Below are 17698 nucleotides of genomic sequence, written 5' to 3'. Positions count from 1 at the left end.
AAACTGCTAACTTCGTTCCGAAATACTGCCATATATACGTCTTCGCAACGTAAATTAATGCAAGTTACGTTTCTTCAAGCAAATTCAGTAAACCTTTGTTGAAAATTGATTGCGATGATTCGATATATTCTATTTTTTGGAGGCTTGTTAGTTTCACAGTGTGGAGGTGAACACGCTTGAGTGAAGCCCAATCAGCAAAGAGGTGCCTTTTTACATCGTTTCAACGTCGCCAGATCTTGAAACGTTAATGAAAAAAAATTGTCTGATACAAGATCTTGTGTTTCTTGAATTTCTAAATCACAATGTGCGTTTCTCAGTCTTTGCAATGATATGCAGTTTTCGTATGCCAAAACTTTTCGGTCATTTAACCAACCTGCTTTCGATCTTTGAGTTAACAAGCGTAGTTTTCTATTAGGACCTGGCTCATTTTGTTTAGAACAAGTTACTTAAATATTGTTCTTTTCAAATCTAAAGAGAATTTTCTGTTGCAGTTTTTAATCAAGTCTTGACCAGTCTTTAAAATCTTCTAAATTCTTGGTGATCTTTCCCGATTTTGTTTTCCGTTCATTTTTTTTCAAATGGTTGTCTTTGAATAAAATTATTGCGAATCATGTGGCTAAAATATTGTAATTTTCTTTTTGTTTTAATAGTTTGAAAATTTTCTATGTTGGTTTGTATTCTAAATAGTACATCTTCGTTTGTAATTTTTTTCCTTCAATAAAATTTTAAGCATTCTTCCATAAATCCATATTTCAAATGCCTCAAGTCGTTTTACCATTTGTGATGACAATGTCTACGTTTCTGTATTGGAAAGTAACGTAGTCCACCACACCGTGACACGAATATTTCCGTATGTTTGTGTTATTTCTATTTTGCTTGACAAAAATATCTCTCGTTCAGAAAAGCATTGTAATTTGCGATTAGTACAAGGTGACCCAAAAAAATGCCACCCATGCCATTTTATTGACTTTTTCATGGGTGGCATTTTTTTGGGGGTCACCCTGTATTATGGTTTGCTTGCGCGCGTGTGGTGATTGTGAAAACCTACGTGTTACGTAACAAAGATTTAAATTTTGCCGTAACCATTGTGTTTCTAATTTCTCCCATTAAAATTATTACGACAATCAAAAAAATATACGAAGATAAAATCAATGCAAGAGTGCCGAGTTGAAAGCGGTGAGTTGTTTTGGAGCAAGAAAGTTCCAAAATATAATCTTTCCGTTTGTCGTAGGCGAAAAAAATAAGTTTTTGCATTTCTCCATATTTTATCATAAAAAAACGGACGTTACTCAACTTTAATTGTTTTGATGTTTGACAAAAGACAAAATAGACAACTTGCATTTTCTCTATAATTTCAAAAATCGTTTCGCAAAGACATTTTCTCTTCACTGCAAACTGGTTCTTTGTCTGTGACGTCACTTTACAGGTGTTTCGGATGGTCTTAATTTTCTCCTTTCATCGCTGCCGTGAATCTGTTTACATCATGGCTTACTATATGGTTTACATCCATGTGATCACAGTTTCGATAACCATCATAGTTTACAAGTTGTGAGGTTGTATCTTTAAAATGACAATAAATTGACATGACATGAAGCAACAAAGCAATCTCATTATTTCTAGAACTAAGTTATTTGAACGACAGCGCAAAAAGCATTGCGATTTTAAGGCATGCCAGAATTACGTATAACCAAGGAAAATATTTTGTTTTTTCCAGCCAAACTTTGGAGCACGTAAACGTATCTATGATATCATGAAAGCGCACCACTTGATTGAGTCAGAAAAGTTTCTAGATTCTAGAACAGGGGTGGGGAACCTGCGGCCCGCGGGCCGAATGTGGCCCGCGTGACTGTTCCATGTGGCCCGCGTCAAAATTTCTTTACCGAAAATATATTGAAACAACAGCTCAAAAAAGAGTAGGCTCTGCATTCTCGGTATATTGCGAATGGCCGTCGATGAAGAAATGAAACGAAACGAAGTCGATCAGTTCATGAATAATCAGGGAAACCATGTCGTCGAACTCACTGATAGCCAATGGTTGTGTGACCTAGCGTTTATGGTTGACATTAGCGAGCACCTCTCCGAGCTCAACGTCAAATTGCAGGGACCGAATCAGCTTTTGAACTCCTTGTTTGCAAAAGTGAAATCATTTGAAGCTAAACTACATCTGTGGAAAGTACAACTTGAAAACAATAAGATGTTCTTAATAATGATGTTCCTAATAACTTCCAACATGAAATAGTAGATCTCCAGAATGACGGTACGTTGAAAGCGATGTACTAAAACATTCCACAGCTCAACTTTTATCAAAGCTGCATAAATGCTGGTGATTTTCCAGTCATGCGGGAACATGCTTTGAAATATGTGTCTCTGTTTGGAAGCACCTACCGCTGCGAATCAGTTTTTTCTGTAAATAAAATTTCGAAATTTTTAATGGCCCGCTTGTGTTATTTCTCATTTTATGTGGCCCGCAATACTGAAAAGGTTCCCCACCCCTGTTCTAGAAAATCAAAAAAATCTCGAATTTTCTTGAAGGTAATCGAGCAATGGATTTTGCATAAAGGGTGGACCTAAATGCTACTTTAGGACAAAATGGACAAAGTAAAACTTACTTTAAGAACACAAAAGCTTAAGTTGCAAGCTCCATTCTGTAGAATTCCACAAATCAAACCTCATATTTCTGCCTATTCAGCGGCACCTAGTGGATGGAAAATTTACCGACAACAGCACTTTAACATCAAGCGAAACTTCACTCTGTAACTAAGGTACATGCAAGGTGCTAGGTAGCCAAAATCTCGTTGCCACTCCATAACGTTGTTAGCCTAAGTTATCTTTAAAAACAACAAACAACTATTGCTTAGGAGACAAACTTTACTAGTATTGAGCTTAGCCTTAGCCTTATTAGAGTTGACTAGCCGTTGCATACAAGGTTCAAGCGATTTTGAGATGCCCCAACACATTCTATAACCTGTTGAATACCCTAACCCTACAGTTATCACTTCTACATTCATGGCTCATCGCTACTCTGCAAAACAAGACCTAACTTTAAAAAGTATGTAGGCTAAGGTTATTCGGTTAGAGGGGACTGTTTTCCATGCAGCCCCAAGAGATTAAAAAATTGCTGCTCAGTACTCTGTAAAATACCAAGAGGTGGAGCTTCAAGGCCAAGTTTTAGCCAATCAGAGGGCATGAAATCCAAAATCTGGGGCTGCAGAGTAGTTTGTCCCAAAACCATGTTTACAAACGAAACTTTAAATATTTTAATTTTCCATCCGCAATCCATAAGTGAAAAAAGTAATCGGGTCAGACAAATGCAAAGGAAAACCTATTTTTCTTTTCTTTCTTTCAGGGGAGGGCGGAGGCTGCAACTCTGCATCCCCATGGCACGAGCCGCTACTGCTCTGTGTATTAATTGATTGATTAATCTGCCATTTGCTTCATGGCAAAACACCTTTGCTGGTTGCTAATGAGCCAGGCCATCACATCGGTAAAAAAGTTAAGCAACAGCCCTCTAAAATTGTTGTTGTGTATCAAATATTTATGAAAATATTTTATTTTATTAGAAACTTTAATTAGTTTAATTTTTGATCCGCAGTCCATCAGTGAAAAAAGTAATCGGGTCAGACAAACACAGGGGAAAACATGATTTCACTCTTGCTTTCAAGGGGGGGGGGGGGGGGAGCTGCAGCCATGAAGTAAATGGCAGATTGATCAATCAATTAATACACAGAGCAGTGAAGGCTTCAGTTAAGCCGAAAACGTTTGACTGTTAAACTATTTGTAAATATGTAAAATATACTGTTGCAATACTCAACCCTGTGGTATTGCTGTGTCTTGTCCGTCTTTGGTACAACAAAACAAACTTTCTCCCGAAATTATATTTATTAAAAAGTGTTCGATTTTATAAAAAAAATTAATCATGAAAGCAAAATTTCAATAACGATTGCACAAATAAGACAAATTATGTGTAGGGTATTGACTGTCTCTGTAACAGATAGAAATAAAGCCTTGCTTTGATTCATTCGGAGTAGTCTTCTCGAAAAGGATAGTATTTGTGCTGTGGGGTATTGTATCCAGGTATAAGCCTGAAATCAAATTAGGTCTGTATGTAACACAATAAGTTAAAGGTTTTTAATAAAAATGGTAAGTTATCTTACTGACAAACCGTTTAATTAGTGAAGTTAACAAACGGACAACATACTGCTGCTAGGCTAGTATGAAAGATATCACTAGCTTGTCCCGAGGATAGCTCACTGGGTAAGCGCGTGACTTTGAGAAAAAAGAAGCTTAAAGATCAAGCGGCTCTGGTTCGAGTCTTGAGGTGTGCCCTTGAGCAACGCATTCTAAGGACTGCTCTCCATTCAGCAGCACCTAATAGATGGAATAATTTTCCGGCAACAACACTTCATCTGTCGGAAAACTTCACTCTGCCAATCTCGGTAACCGGCCCTGCGTCAAGACCAAACCAATTAATTTAAGAAATTCTAACTCGATTCTATGCGACGTGTATACAGTATTATAATTTAGGCTACCTATCACCGTACGCAATTACCAAGCAATAATTCTTAAGTTTTCATCCAAACTCCGCAGCTTCTCCATGTCATCAGTGGAAAGTTCAAAGTCGAAAACCTATCATAATATCAAGATTTAAAGAGTTGATTGGTGGCAGAAAACTTGAAAATTGCGAATAGAAGATTGCACAGTCATAGCTCGAAGCTGAAGGTTTTCTTGAAGGCAAAATAAAAACATGATTATTATTGATTATTCCCTTCAGGAGCTAACGTCAGAATAAAATAAATCTAAATGTGATGAAGTAGTTTAGTTACAGTAGAAGAACAACGAAATGTAAATTTGGCTAATCAGAAGAATTCAAAGTAATGAAGGAGCTTTAAAGCATACCCGACTTGCTGAGGTCGAAAGCTTGTACCTGAAAGTTGGACTTGATTCGACTCGGTGTCACACTTTTGGGGATGACAATGATGTTGCGTTGGATTTGAAATCGTAATAAAACTTGAGCTGGAGTTTTATTTAACCTCTTTGCCATTTCCATCACTATAGGATCATCCAACAAAACTTTTTTCAATTCTCCTCTGCAAAAAAGAACAAGTTAAAAATCTTTCGTCCATGGTTGTTGCGCAAGTCTCACGCCCTTGATTTTCACAATATTTTACTTGTTATAGCCAGTAGCCAAATGGATCTATTAAACAATTTTGGGAGACATCACAGTTTGGTTGCAAATGAAGGTCGCAGAAGAAAATAAAAGAAGCAAAGACAGCCTCGAAGAAATTGAGAGTGAGTTAGGTGGGCATTGTGAAGCAAAGCTGTGCATTTCTTTGTAAAATATACAGTATAAACTAAATTTACGGAGTTCCTTTGCATCCTAGTGGACTGTAAGCTGTGACAGCAATTCCTTTGCTTTGGCAGAAGTCAACAAGATTTTTTTGCACCAAGTAAGGATGGTTTTCTATTTGATTGACAGCTGGAACAATGGTTGCTTCTTTGATGATACGATTGATTTGATACTCGTTGAAATTTGAAACACCGATACTTCGAACTAAGCCCTCTTTCTGCAAGGACTCCATGGCCTGAAAAGTAAATGTAGGTTAAATAATTACAGCTGATTTATTTTCTTGTTTAAATACGACTGCTATTGTGAAAACAACGCGACGAATCGCTTTAAAATCTAAGGGTTTTCAAACTTTTCTGATTTACTGATAAACAAAAAGAATTTAATCTTCTAATTCTCACTTTTATGTATATTGCGGATGTAAAGTAAATCTTGGTGAGGACGCAAATATGTGGGAAAAGGTGTGAAATTTGTTTTAACTATGTTGTAACTTCTTTGTGTGATAAAAATAAAATATGTTAAACTCGTTGAAGTTACTTTGTTATGTTCGTCTGTGGTACAACAAGCGAACTCTCTACAAAAGCTTTAAACAAAAGGAAACTAGTAAGCGGTTTACTAAAAATGCTTGATGATGAGGAAAACAGTTGTTGAAGCATAAATAAAATAGGTTATTGAAAACTTAGGCCGAATACTTGGCACTCATGTGGGAGGCGGACGCGTCTGAAAACCACAACATAGTAAAGTTTATTTTAATTAAAACTTGCAACAAACAAATCAGCCTACTTACTTTAGAACTTACTCTATTAAAATTAAAAGCACCATTTTACATCTCATAAAGTCCTACCTTCCATGTTGCAACGTAGTCTACATCAGTGAAACTGTTGCCAGCCTCTGCTTCTTCCTGCAATAAATGCTCAACTTTTCAGCTTTTGTAACTTTCAGTTTTCCGCCCCGACATCTCTGTCTGGTTACTAGCAAGCAAGAGGCTTCGTCAACGAACGGGAAACTTTTTATAAGCGACGGAACGGGCAACTCTTTATAAAAAACGGAACGGGAAACTCTTTATAAATGACGGAACCGAAATGCTTTTAAATGCAACGTTTTAGAAGGAGAATCCTCCATTTTTCGGAAATTAGTGGAAGGAACAATTTACAGAGAACGACACTTCAGCAACAAACAAAAACTTCACTCTGTCCCAGTCAGCTATAGCAAATTTTTCTTTTCCTACATTGTTTATCACTAGGTTAAAAAAATATTTACCCTACTGCGAAATCCCACAGGGAAATGCATGAGATATAGATCTACGTATTCTGTTTGCAACATCTTCAAGCTGTCCATGAAGGCCGCACGCACATCTTTAGGATCATGAAAAGTATTCCAGAGCTAAAACAAAAATAAATTAAGATTGATTGATTTTTCCCATATTTATTGGATATGTTATGAAATAATCTGTTCTTCTCCAAGTTCTCCTGTTCTATACCAAGCACAGATTCACAAAAGTCCTGGAGAAATAAAATGAGGCTATAGTCAAAAGTGCACCCACTCTTAGCAATGCAAGGCCTCTATTCGTGTTTTTCACAAATGTTCAACGTTGGCAGATGTTGACACAATGTAAAATAAAAAAATTTCTATTATTGTAAGAAAGCATTCTTTTAATGTCACATTTGCACATTTTTCCTGCTTGGATAGAACAAATAAAAATTTTGCCCTTGGTGAAGAAAATAATATTTAAACGTTTGTGTGCTTTCTGCAAACAATGCATAATGTCGGATGTTAAGAATAGGATATATAGCAACTTATTATATCACCCAAGAGACAGGACAAAGTTTTTGGGGTAAACATTTTTACTTTGGTGGTGAGGAAAATATCTTCTCTCTTCACTATTCCTTCTTTGATCTTGTTGGCTAATCCGGTTCCAACTTCTGTCTCATTTTTGTAATCCCAAGCATCGTCAATGTGACGGTAGCCGCAGTCAATTGCGCACTCTACGGCCTTTTGTGCATCGTTGTCTGTTGACTGCAAATGCAATACAAATTTGTTGATATAATTCAAATTGGGATACAAACAAAAACTAAGTCGAAACGAAGCAAAGAGTACACTTGTGTTCGAGTTCACTATCTTAAAAAAAATATGTAAATATATTGTAAAGCTGCAGTAATACAGAAAATACCTACAGTACTACCACCACTGGTTAGAGGGGAAACTGAGATAAAAACTCTATGGTAAAATTTTAAAGTAACCATAATCCTCCAAGACTGATATAGAAAACTTGAAACGTCATAGTTAGCTTATTTTCCTAACAGAAAATTGAAATTAATGGAAAATCATTAAATTCGAAGTTGCAGCAAATTTGAAAAATTAAAACTCGAACCAGGAATGATTTGAACTTGAACTCACTCTCGAGTGTCCAATGACTCGAACTTTCGCAAAAGACAGAGTTTGAATCCAATATAACCATACTAGCAATAACTCTTCATCCAGTTTTGTAAACTTTGCTTCATCTCACAAACTATTTTAACCTACGGTGAGTTAACACAACCTAGGACTATCCATTTTACCTGCCATGTTCCAATCCCAATCATTGGCATTTTGAATCCAGTGTTCAACGTAAGGGAGGGCACAGACATTGTTTGTTTAATTTAATTGATTTAGACAGTCTCTAACTCTGCAAGTCTTGATAAAGTAGAATTGCATTATTGGTTCTACTGTAGTTCTACCAAATTAAACCAAAGTTAGCATTTCACTAAAAATGCAAGAGCTGATTTGATTGCAGTCAGTAGCGTATTTAGGGGGGAGGATAAGGGGCGATGGCCTCTCCCTAATGATCAGGTAAAAAAAATCATAAATTTTGCAAAAAAAGTTGTAGCGCAAGACATAATTGCTTGGGTGATTCATCCTGCGCAACTGTGTCACAAGACCTAAGGGGCGATAATAAGCTTTTTCACCAACTTTTTGGCTAGACTTGCTCAGTTTTTGGCGAAGAAATCCGAATGCCGCGGAGAGCACCTAGACAACAACATTGACCTAACATTCCAGCTGAAACTGCGGAGATCTATTTCAAACAAACAGTTTTTCTTCCTTTTCTTGACAATTGCATGGCACAAATTCACGAGAGATCCAATGAGCACTGCTCGCTAGCTTTTAAAGTCAGCACATGATATATCTGCCTTAATTGATTCATGAAGATGAGAACTGCCCGATCGACGAGATTTTCGACTTCTACCATGCCTACCATGAAATGCTGGATGTTGAACCAAGCAATTGCTTTGCAGCTTTTATTAAATTACGAAGAGCGAATTGGCTTGCAGTTTCTGTGAATAAAAGACATGCGACTTTTGTGGATGCGTGTCAAGCTGTTGAATAACTCGGCAATTATCCATAAATTACTTCGAATCTTTGCTACGCTTCCAGTTACAACTGCCTCCAATGAGCGATGTTTCAGTTCACTAAAGTAGCCTACCTGCAAAATTATTACCGCACGACCATGACCGAGCCACGTTTGGATGGTCTACTAGCTCAGATGTATTTAAACAAGGATATTATACTCGAGTATGATGCAGTCATTGATATATTTGCCAAGCGCAGCCATCGCATTAAACTGTAAATTGTCATTGCGAATCGCCGAGAATGTTCAAAAGGTAGGCTATTCGAGGTCGGAAGGACTAACTTATTGTTTATGTTCTTGATATCTTTTGTTGTTTCATTGATTGGAACAGTAACTTACTTCTACGGATTCGCTCTTGATTTTGGACCCCTCCCCTCCTATCTGACGGCTTCAACTAACCCTCTCCACCCATTCTGACGCATCATATGACATTTTGGTATAGCCTACTCCCCCTAGTTAAAGGATCAAACAAGTCTAATTTTTACCCAAGTAGAAAAAATTTGTAACAATTAACAACCATTTTCACCTAATTTGAGTTTTCCATGTACTACCGTTGAGACTACCCCTATTGGCCTCCAGCCGCTGAGTCAGCCGCTATGCGGCTGACTGACACAATGTCTTGGCCCCCCCCTAACAAACTTTCTAAATACGCCACTGATTGCAGTTGTAAAAGTAGGCTAGCTTATCGACCATTGTCAAAGCAACTAAAAACCTCATGCACGTAACCAAACTGTGTTCTCAATGGAAACTGTCTCGGCTTTACGACCAACAAGCTTTCCTTTCAAAGTAAACAAGAAGAACTCTCGTGCAAACACAGTTATTGTTTGCTGATACATCGCGTTTCGAAATTTCAACATTGACATACGCAAAATCTGCTAAATAACCGATTTGCAGTTTCGCGCCCTTTCTTATTTATCTTATTAGCTATTTTCTCAAAGAGTTTGAGAGGTGAATTTTTGTGATTCAGTGCCCACAGATAACAGACTAATTTGTCAGATTGCATGGTTGCACCGTTGCAGCAACAACAAAACTGCAATAGCCACCTTAAATCATTCATAAAAGAGTTTGGTTTGCTAAAAACGCATGCAAACAAAGGTTGAACTGAAATAATCTTCCTACCATGATTGCCCAGCTGGCAAACTAGGTCTAAGCCAGGCGCGGATCTAGGAGTTTTTTTTGGGGGGGGCCAGAAAAATTGAAAATGAATTAAAAAGTAAGAAAAAGATGAAACAGATATTAACAATCAGTGGCGTAGCCAGGAATTTTGGGGGTTGTGACGGCTGGCGGGCGAAGCTCGATGGCGTGTTCGCCAAAGGCGACACCCAGCGGCGGGGAGTCTGGGGGGGCCTCCCCCAGAAATTTTTGAAAAACTACTTTGAATTTGGTGCATTCTGAGAGCATTTTCAACAAAAATATGGGTATAAATATTCCTGTAAAATGGTGCTGTCCGGTAGCATAGCAAAAGGATAAGATCATGTTTTCTTCGTCATTTTTTCGGTAATAAAGCTAAGTCTCTATGTTTTCTTGTTGCTAATTCCTGGCTGAGATGTTTGAATGTTTGGTATTGGCAAAACTCGCTCTTTTAATGCAGTTTCACTTAAAATTGGAGACATAGAGACTGAAAGCATCATTCTCAATATCGTGACGTCACACGCGTGCCAAAGGGGGGGTTGTAACCCCCCCCCCCCCCCTGGCTACGCCACTTTGAACAATGATACTACGACATACACGATATGCTATTAAATAGACATTAAAACAGCCATGTTCATCAATAAATTTTGCTGGAATAAAAATTGCTAAGCATGCAAAGTAAACTTGAAATCTGGTTTAAAATTAAAACCCTGTATGCAGTGTCCATGACCAATTGGATATTTGTATGTTTGCAGACATATAGCCTACGGTAATTGATTGAAATTGTATGATGAAGACTAAAAACTATAAAACAATTCAGGTTTCAGATTGTTTCAACTGACGTCATTTGGCTCAGCGTTGGTTTCAGCTGAGCCAGCTCCAACAAATGTTGCTATTAAAATGTATAATCGATGGATAATTTCAACCTTAATAATAACAAAAATAATTCCCCCTCCCGGGATAAGTTAAGTCCGCATTTGGACTAATATCAGCTGTTTAGATGCATATCAAACCATTCAACAATTTCTCACAAAATTTCGGGGGGAGCCCCCATAGATCCGCGCCTGGTCTAAGCCTATCTTCCCCAACCAGTAGCGTATAGCTAGGGCTACATGCTAGGCCTACATCTGTTTCCAAGCGCAGTTTTTGGGGATGCCAAACTGATTAGAAAAAGTAGTTAATCTGCAGCCTACAGATGACGTGAAAACAATTACAGCAATAGGACTGCACAGGGAAGAAACTCGTCGATTGCAGTTGTTAGCTCTTTCACTTATACCAGAGGCGTGTTAACATTTGCGTTTTGTCACGTCTTCTTTTTCCACCAACGGCTATATTGACTATTGAGTGCTGACCAAGTTACACTAACTTATTTTCCATTGGTTGGTTTTGAATCTTTATCCTCGGACTGACAAAGCCTTGATAGGTGATTCCTGGCAGTTTCGCATACTTGTAGAGGCTCTTGACACAGGGCCGGTTACCGAGATTGGCAGAGTGAAGTTTTCCGATTGTTGAAGTGTTGTTGCCTTGGAATTATTCCATCCATTAGGTCCCACTGAATGGAGAGCAGTCCTGAAATGCGTTGCACAGGCGCACACCCCGAGAATATACCATAATTGCTCGCTGAACAAGCAAAGACATTCCTCGTTTTCTTTCTTGGATCGCAATCAAATCGGCCCGATTAAAATTAAAGGAGAAGTCACAATAAATCGATAGGAAACTTGATTTCGCGCCACCGAAAAACGAATCAACTAACTTGGTAGTCCAACCTAAACGGGTAAAGCTGTTGATTGTTTCTAACGCATATTAGGTACCAGTTAAGGGTGGCTGCTTGACTTGAAGACCTTGAACGGTCACTTCGCAGCCTCCCGCTGCTGTGATGCTACCATCATTTTTTACTCGTTTTTTTTTATTGTAAACTTTTCAACAGTTTTACTGTACATTGTGTTTTGATTTATTGTACATATTTTTCACAGCGGCCAATAAACAAACAAACAATATAAAAGTTTTGAGGCCAGGTTGTTTCTTTTTTTTTTGTGTTGCTTTATAGACAATATTTGTAAATTTATTGGTTATCTACACTACTACAGATATAACTATAGTTGTTATTCGTCGCATAACGTTTATCGTAACTCCCAAACAAATCTGAAGATATAGTTTAAGCCTGGATCTCAAAATAATGAACAAAGGTATGATGATAATATGATGATGTTGTTATTGGTTCATCATAGAAAATCCACAAGTCTTTGATTGACAAAAGAAGCAAACTTTTTTTAAACTTCAATAATAACAAAACAGTAATCTACCGAGAGTAAATAGACGAAGTGATTTGACAAAACAGTGGACGTAAAATTGTACACACTCTATGCCATACGACTTTACGAATAAATCCAACTACAGACTGCTGAGCTGCTCTTAATATGAACCTGAAATAAAGACAACCATGTTTCATGTCAGATTAATTGGTCTACCTATTGCTACTGCCACCCCTAACGCTCATGTGGTGAAATGCCCTACTTTGTGCACAATGAAACCGCAAAATCAAGCAGCGCTGGTTCAGTTTTCGGGGTGTATGTTTGAGAATGGCATTACGTTGAACATTATGATTATAACAAGGATTGCTCTCCGTTTAGCGGCACCTAGTGAATTGAAAATTTAACGACAACAGCACTTAATAACTTCACTCTGTATATTAATTAATTGATCAATCTGCCATTTACTTCATGGCTTCATTTACTTCAAACGCATTGGTTGATTGCTAATGAGCCAGGCAATCACATTGGTAAAATGTTAAGCAACAGTCATGTAAAGTTGTTGTTGTGTATTAAACATTTATTAGAATGTGATCAATTTCATAAAAAAAAAAATAGTTCATGATGAAAGCAAAATTTCAATGACGATTGCACAAATAAGACAAATTGTGTAGGCTATTGACTGTCTCTGTAACAGATAGAAATAAAGCCTTGCTTTGTTTCTTTCGGAGTAGTTTTCTCGAAAATGATAGTATTTGTGCTCTGGGGTATTGTATCCAGGTATAAGCCTAAAAGTAAATTAGGCCTGTATGTAACACAACAGGTTAAAGGTTTTTAATACAAATGGTAAGTTATCTTACTGACAAACCGTTAAATGTTAACAAACGAACAACATACTGCTGCTCGTGACCCGACAGTTTATCGAAAGACAATTTATCGAACGACAGTTCATCGAACGACGGTTTATCGAAAGACAGTTTATCGAACGACAATTCATCGAAACGACAGTTTATCGAAACGACAGTTCATCGAAACGACAGTTCATCGAACGACAGTTTATCGAAACGACAGTTCATCGAACGACAATTCATCGAAGGGGCTAGGGGCTAGAGGCTAGGAGTTAGGGGCTAGAGGCTAAAGGTTAAGAGTTAAGGTTAGAATTAGGGGTTAGTGATTGGGAGTTGGAGTTTAAGGGTTAGGGGTAGGGGTTAAGGGTAGGGTTAGGGGTTGGGGGTTAAGGGGTAGGGTTAAGGTTAGGGGTTAGTGGTTAGGAGTTAGGAGTTAGTGGTTAGGAGTTGGGGGTTAAAGGTTAGGGGTAGGGTTACGGTTAGGGGTGAGGGGTTAGTGGTTAGTGGTTAGTGGTTAGTGGTTAGGGGTTGGGGGTTAGGGGTTGGGGGTTGGGGGTTGGGGGTTAGGGGTTAGGGTTAGGTTTTAGGGGTTAGGTTTTCGATTAACTGTTGTTCCAGGCCCCTAGCCAGCAGGGAGCCAGGGAGGCCTCGCCCCCCTTAAAAACAAATCCGCCTCCCCCCTGGCAAAATCCAAACATTCAAGAGCAACAGCTACATTTATAATGATTTTGCCCATTTAAATTTTTTTGGCCCCCCTTAAAAAAAGTTGGCCCTCCTTGCTCTGCGGTCTGGCTACGGCCCTGTGTCGTTCGATAAATTGTCGTTCGATAAACTGTCGTTCGATAAACTGTCGTTTCGATAAACTGTCGTTTCGATAAACTGTCGTTTCGATAAACTGTCGTTCGATGAATTGTCGTTCGATAAACTGTCGTTTCGATAAACTGTCGTTCGATAAACTGTCGTTCGATGAACTGTCGTTCGATAAACTGTCGTAGTACCACTGCTGCTAGGCTAGTTTGAAAGATATCACTAGCTTGTCCTGAGGATAGCTCAGTTGGTTAGCGCGTGACTTCTTGGAAAAAGAAGCTTAAAGATCAAGCGGCGCTGGTTCGAGTCTTGAGGTGTGCGCTTGAGCAACACATTCTAAGGACTGCTCTCCATTCAGCAGCACCTAATAGATGGAATAATTTCCCGGCAACAACACTTCAACAATCGGAAAACTTCACTCTGTCAGTCTCGGTAACCGGCCCTGCGTCAAAAGCCTCTACAAGTATGCGAAACTACCAGGAATAACCTATCAAAGCTTTGTCAGTCCCAGGATAAAGATTCAAAACCAAACCAATTAATTTAAGAAATTCTAACTCTATGCTATGCTACGTGTACACTGTACAGTATTATAATTTAGGTTACGTTTTATAACGTACGCAATTACCAAGCAATAATTCTTAAGTTTTCTTCCAAACTCCGCAGTTTCTCCATGTCATCAGTGGAAAGTTCAAAGTCGAAAACCTATCATAATATCAAGATTTAAAGAGTTGATTGGTAGCAGAAAACTTGAAGATTGCACATAGCTCGAAGCTGAAGGTTTTCTTGAAGGCAAAATAAAAACATGAGTATTATTATTAATTGTTCCCTTCAGGAGCTAACGTCAGAATAAAATAAACGGTACAGTAGAAGAACAACGAAATGTAAATTTGGCTAATCAGAAGAATTCAAAGTAATGAAGGAGCTTTAAAGCATACCCGACTTGCTGAGGTCGAAAGCTTGTACCTGTAAATTAGACTTGATTCGACTTGCTGTCACACTTTTGGGGATGACAATGATGTTACGTTGGATTTGAAATCGTAATAAAACTTGAGCTGGAGTTTTATTTAACCTCTTTGCTATTTCTATCACTATAGGATCATCCAACAAAACTTTTTTCAATTCTCCTCTGCAAAAAAGAACAAAAAATCTTTGGCCATGGCTGTTACGCAAGTCTCCCCCTTTTGACTTTCACAATATTTTACTTGTTATAACCAGTAGCCTAGTGGATCTATTAAACAATTTTGGGAGACGTCACGGTTTGGTTGTGAATGAAGGTCGCAGAAGAAAATAAAAGAAGCAAAGACAGCCTCGAAGAAATTGAGAGCGAGCTAGGTGGGGTCTTCCTTCAAGAAGTTGTAATTACGCCTACTGTAGCCTACCTATGTTGTTGTAGGCCTATAGCCAAAGTGGATTTGTTTTCTAATTTTGTGGGGGGCGCCAGTTTTAATAGCTTATAGCTATGAGAATTTTATTTGAGTAAATGGAATCATAGTTTTTTTTAAATATTTCACATTTTTAATACCACTATAATTTCCAAAAAGCTGCAAGTGAAGCAAAATTGTGCATTCATTTGTAAAATATGCAGTATAAATCAAATTTACGGAGTTCCTTTGCATCCTAGTGGACTGTAAGCTGTGACAGCAATTCCTTTGCTTTGGCAAAAGTCAACAAGATTTTTTGCACCAAGGATGGTTTTCTATTTGGTTGACAGCTGGAACAATGGTTGCTTCCTTGAGAATACGATTGATTTGGTACTCGTTGAAATTTGAAACACCGATACTTCGAACTAAGCCCTCTTTCTGCAGGGTCTCCATGGCCCGAAAAGCAAATATAGGTTAAATAATTGCAGTTGATTTTCACGTTGAAATATTAAAAGTTAAAGCATCATGTTACATCTCATAAAGCCATACCTTCCATGTTGCAACGTAGTCTTCATCAGTGAAACTGTTGCCAGCCTCTGCATCTTCCTGCAATAAACACTCAACGTTTCAGCTTTTGTAGCTTTTAGTTTTCTGCGGTAGCTATGTCTGGTTACCAGCAAGCAAGAGGCTTCGTAAACAACGAACGGGAAACTTTTTATAAACGGGAGAACGAAAAAATCTTTATAAGCGACGAAATAGAAAACTCTTTATAAACAACGGAACGGGAAACTTCTTATAAATGACGGAACCGGAATGTTCTTAAGTGCAACGCTTAAGAAGGAGAATCCTCCACTCCACGGTAACTAGTGGGGTGAACATTTCACAGACTCCTACACTTCAGCAACAAGCGGAAGCTTAACTTTGTCAATCTCGGTGACTGAGTCAGTGGTTCAAAGCTTCTACAAGAAATGCAAAAGGTTCAAACAGGTAATCAAACAATAAAAACGAATTTATTTTCACACGAGTCAGTTCAATCATAAACAGCAGCTAGATCATTTTCGGTTAAGCTTATTCAAATAGAATATATTGCTATTTGCATAAGCTTAACCGAAAATGATCTAGCTGCTAGCTGATCGAATCGATTTATCGCTGCTTGTGGTTGAACTGACTCGTGTAAAAATAAAGTCGTTTGTATCACATGTAACTGAATCGTTCATATCAAGCATCGTTGTGAGGTTGACACCTGTGATAAAATATTTCATTTTCTTGAACAATCAAACAATTAAACTTAAGTTATTACATCCACGGCGTCAGCAGAATGCCGCCATTTTCAATCGTCATGACTTGCGCGTTGCCATTGGATAAAAGTGATGGCTTGCCATGTTTTACGTTACGTGTGCTATTTGAATATGTGTCGTCAAGTTTGCGTTAATAAAAACCACGCACATACGCCTTTGAAAAACACTCAAATTGAGTAATGTTAGACAATGCCCTCACCTACTTGAACCCCTGGGCATTTTATCAGGTTTTTGAATGCACGTCTCATTTCCATCGAGATATGGTATGATTACATCAGTATTTCCACAGTATTCCAGTATTTCCATGTGATTACAGTACAGTACTGTATTTCACCACGTCACTTCGTTGTGCATGATCACATGATCATGATCACACAATCATCATGATTGAGCAGGGAAAGATTAATAACAAATTATTGCATGCAAAGAATATGCGAATACTAGCTTTCATAGTCATGCCTTTGCCCTTTTTACAGCGTTGATATAACGTTACTTCGCCAATGAACGTTCAGGTGCCGATGCAATATTTAGTTCGTTAAGCTTCTATAGGCAGGAGGCAAACTTATCCAGCTTTTAGTACAAATTGCTTGCGGTTGTAATGTTTAGGCCTAAGTGTTAGTTTTTGTAGTGTAGGCTTAACTGAATATCTGAGAATGAACATTCATGACGAATTAAATATTTAGACAACTATTCTTCCATGTCTAACACTGGATTTTGGTCCTGCAACGTTAAAATTAAGATTGTTCATGACTTCTAAACATTAAATGGATGTATGATCACGACATAGGCGAAGCACAACTTGACAGATTTTTATTTTTGATTTGTTTTGGAAATGCTCTCAGAGCGCACCAAATTGGAAGTGTTTTTCAAAAATTTCTGGGGGAGGCTCCCCAGACCCCCCCTGGAAGTGTTGCCGAAAAGTTGCTTTCCCAACGGTTTAAGCCACCGAACGTCACTGGTTCTCAATGGAAACTAATTCGGCTTTACAACCAGCAAGCTTTTCTTTCAGAGTAAACAAGAATAACTCACGTGCCAACACGTTTATTGTTTGCTGATACATCGCGTTTCGAAATTTCAACGTTGACATACGCAAAATCTGCTAAATAAGCGATTTGCAATTTCGTGCTCTTATTTAGTTAGCCTATTGGTTGTTTTCTCAAAGAGTTTAAGAGGTAGATGATTCAGTGCCCGCAGCTACCAGACTAATTTGTCAGGTTGCAGCAACAACAAAACTGCAATAGCCATCTTAAATCATTCATAACAGAGTTTGGTTTG

General features: G+C 38.1%; 2 protein-coding genes across 2 annotated transcripts; both read right to left on the bottom strand.

Annotated features, from left to right (window-relative positions):
* Window positions 1-3857: 3857 nt before the first annotated feature.
* LOC145781820 (1,5-anhydro-D-fructose reductase-like) lies at window positions 3858-8021 on the bottom strand. The gene is made up of 8 exons (XM_082593496.1): window positions 7903-8021; window positions 7193-7360; window positions 6605-6727; window positions 6189-6245; window positions 5362-5582; window positions 4925-5087; window positions 4550-4626; window positions 3858-4082 (listed from the first exon to the last, which is right to left on the bottom strand). Exons 1-8 carry the CDS (start codon window positions 7969-7971, stop codon window positions 4016-4018), a joined length of 945 nt encoding a protein of 314 aa, XP_082449622.1. The 5' UTR covers window positions 7972-8021; the 3' UTR covers window positions 3858-4015.
* Window positions 8022-12719: 4698 nt separating this feature from the next.
* LOC145782196 (aldo-keto reductase family 1 member A1-like) lies at window positions 12720-16761 on the bottom strand. Its single transcript, XM_082593966.1, has 5 exons — window positions 16623-16761; window positions 15675-15731; window positions 14728-14890; window positions 14390-14466; window positions 12720-12897 (listed from the first exon to the last, which is right to left on the bottom strand). Exons 1-5 carry the CDS (start codon window positions 16727-16729, stop codon window positions 12729-12731), a joined length of 573 nt encoding a protein of 190 aa, XP_082450092.1. The 5' UTR covers window positions 16730-16761; the 3' UTR covers window positions 12720-12728.
* Window positions 16762-17698: the final 937 nt, after the last annotated feature.

This window comes from Aplidium turbinatum, chromosome 13, assembly GCF_918807975.1.
Source record: "Aplidium turbinatum chromosome 13, kaAplTurb1.1, whole genome shotgun sequence".
Taxonomy (NCBI): domain Eukaryota; kingdom Metazoa; phylum Chordata; class Ascidiacea; order Aplousobranchia; family Polyclinidae; genus Aplidium; species Aplidium turbinatum.
This window is presented reverse-complemented; position numbering and strand designations above follow the sequence as displayed.

What these genes read in the sequence shown, in the direction of transcription:
- LOC145781820 (XM_082593496.1), bottom strand. Translation starts at nt 7,971, where the DNA reads ATGTCTGTGCCCTCCCTTACGTTGAACACTGGATTCAAAATGCCAATG. An exon ending in CTAGGATGCAAAGGAACTCC is followed by an intron (nt 5,088 to 5,361) that starts GTAAATTTAGTT and finishes TCTTTTTTGCAG; the next exon opens with AGGAGAATTGAAAAAAGTTT. An exon ending in GAATCAAGTCCAACTTTCAG is followed by an intron (nt 4,627 to 4,924) that starts GTACAAGCTTTC and finishes ATATTATGATAG; the next exon opens with GTTTTCGACTTTGAACTTTC.
- LOC145782196 (XM_082593966.1), bottom strand. Translation starts at nt 16,729, where the DNA reads ATGGAAATACTGGAATACTGTGGAAATACTGATGTAATCATACCATAT. An exon ending in ACTACGTTGCAACATGGAAG is followed by an intron (nt 14,891 to 15,674) that starts GTATGGCTTTAT and finishes TCTTTTTTGCAG; the next exon opens with AGGAGAATTGAAAAAAGTTT. An exon ending in AACTTAAGAATTATTGCTTG is followed by an intron (nt 12,898 to 14,389) that starts GTAATTGCGTAC and finishes ATTTACTTTTAG; the next exon opens with GCTTATACCTGGATACAATA.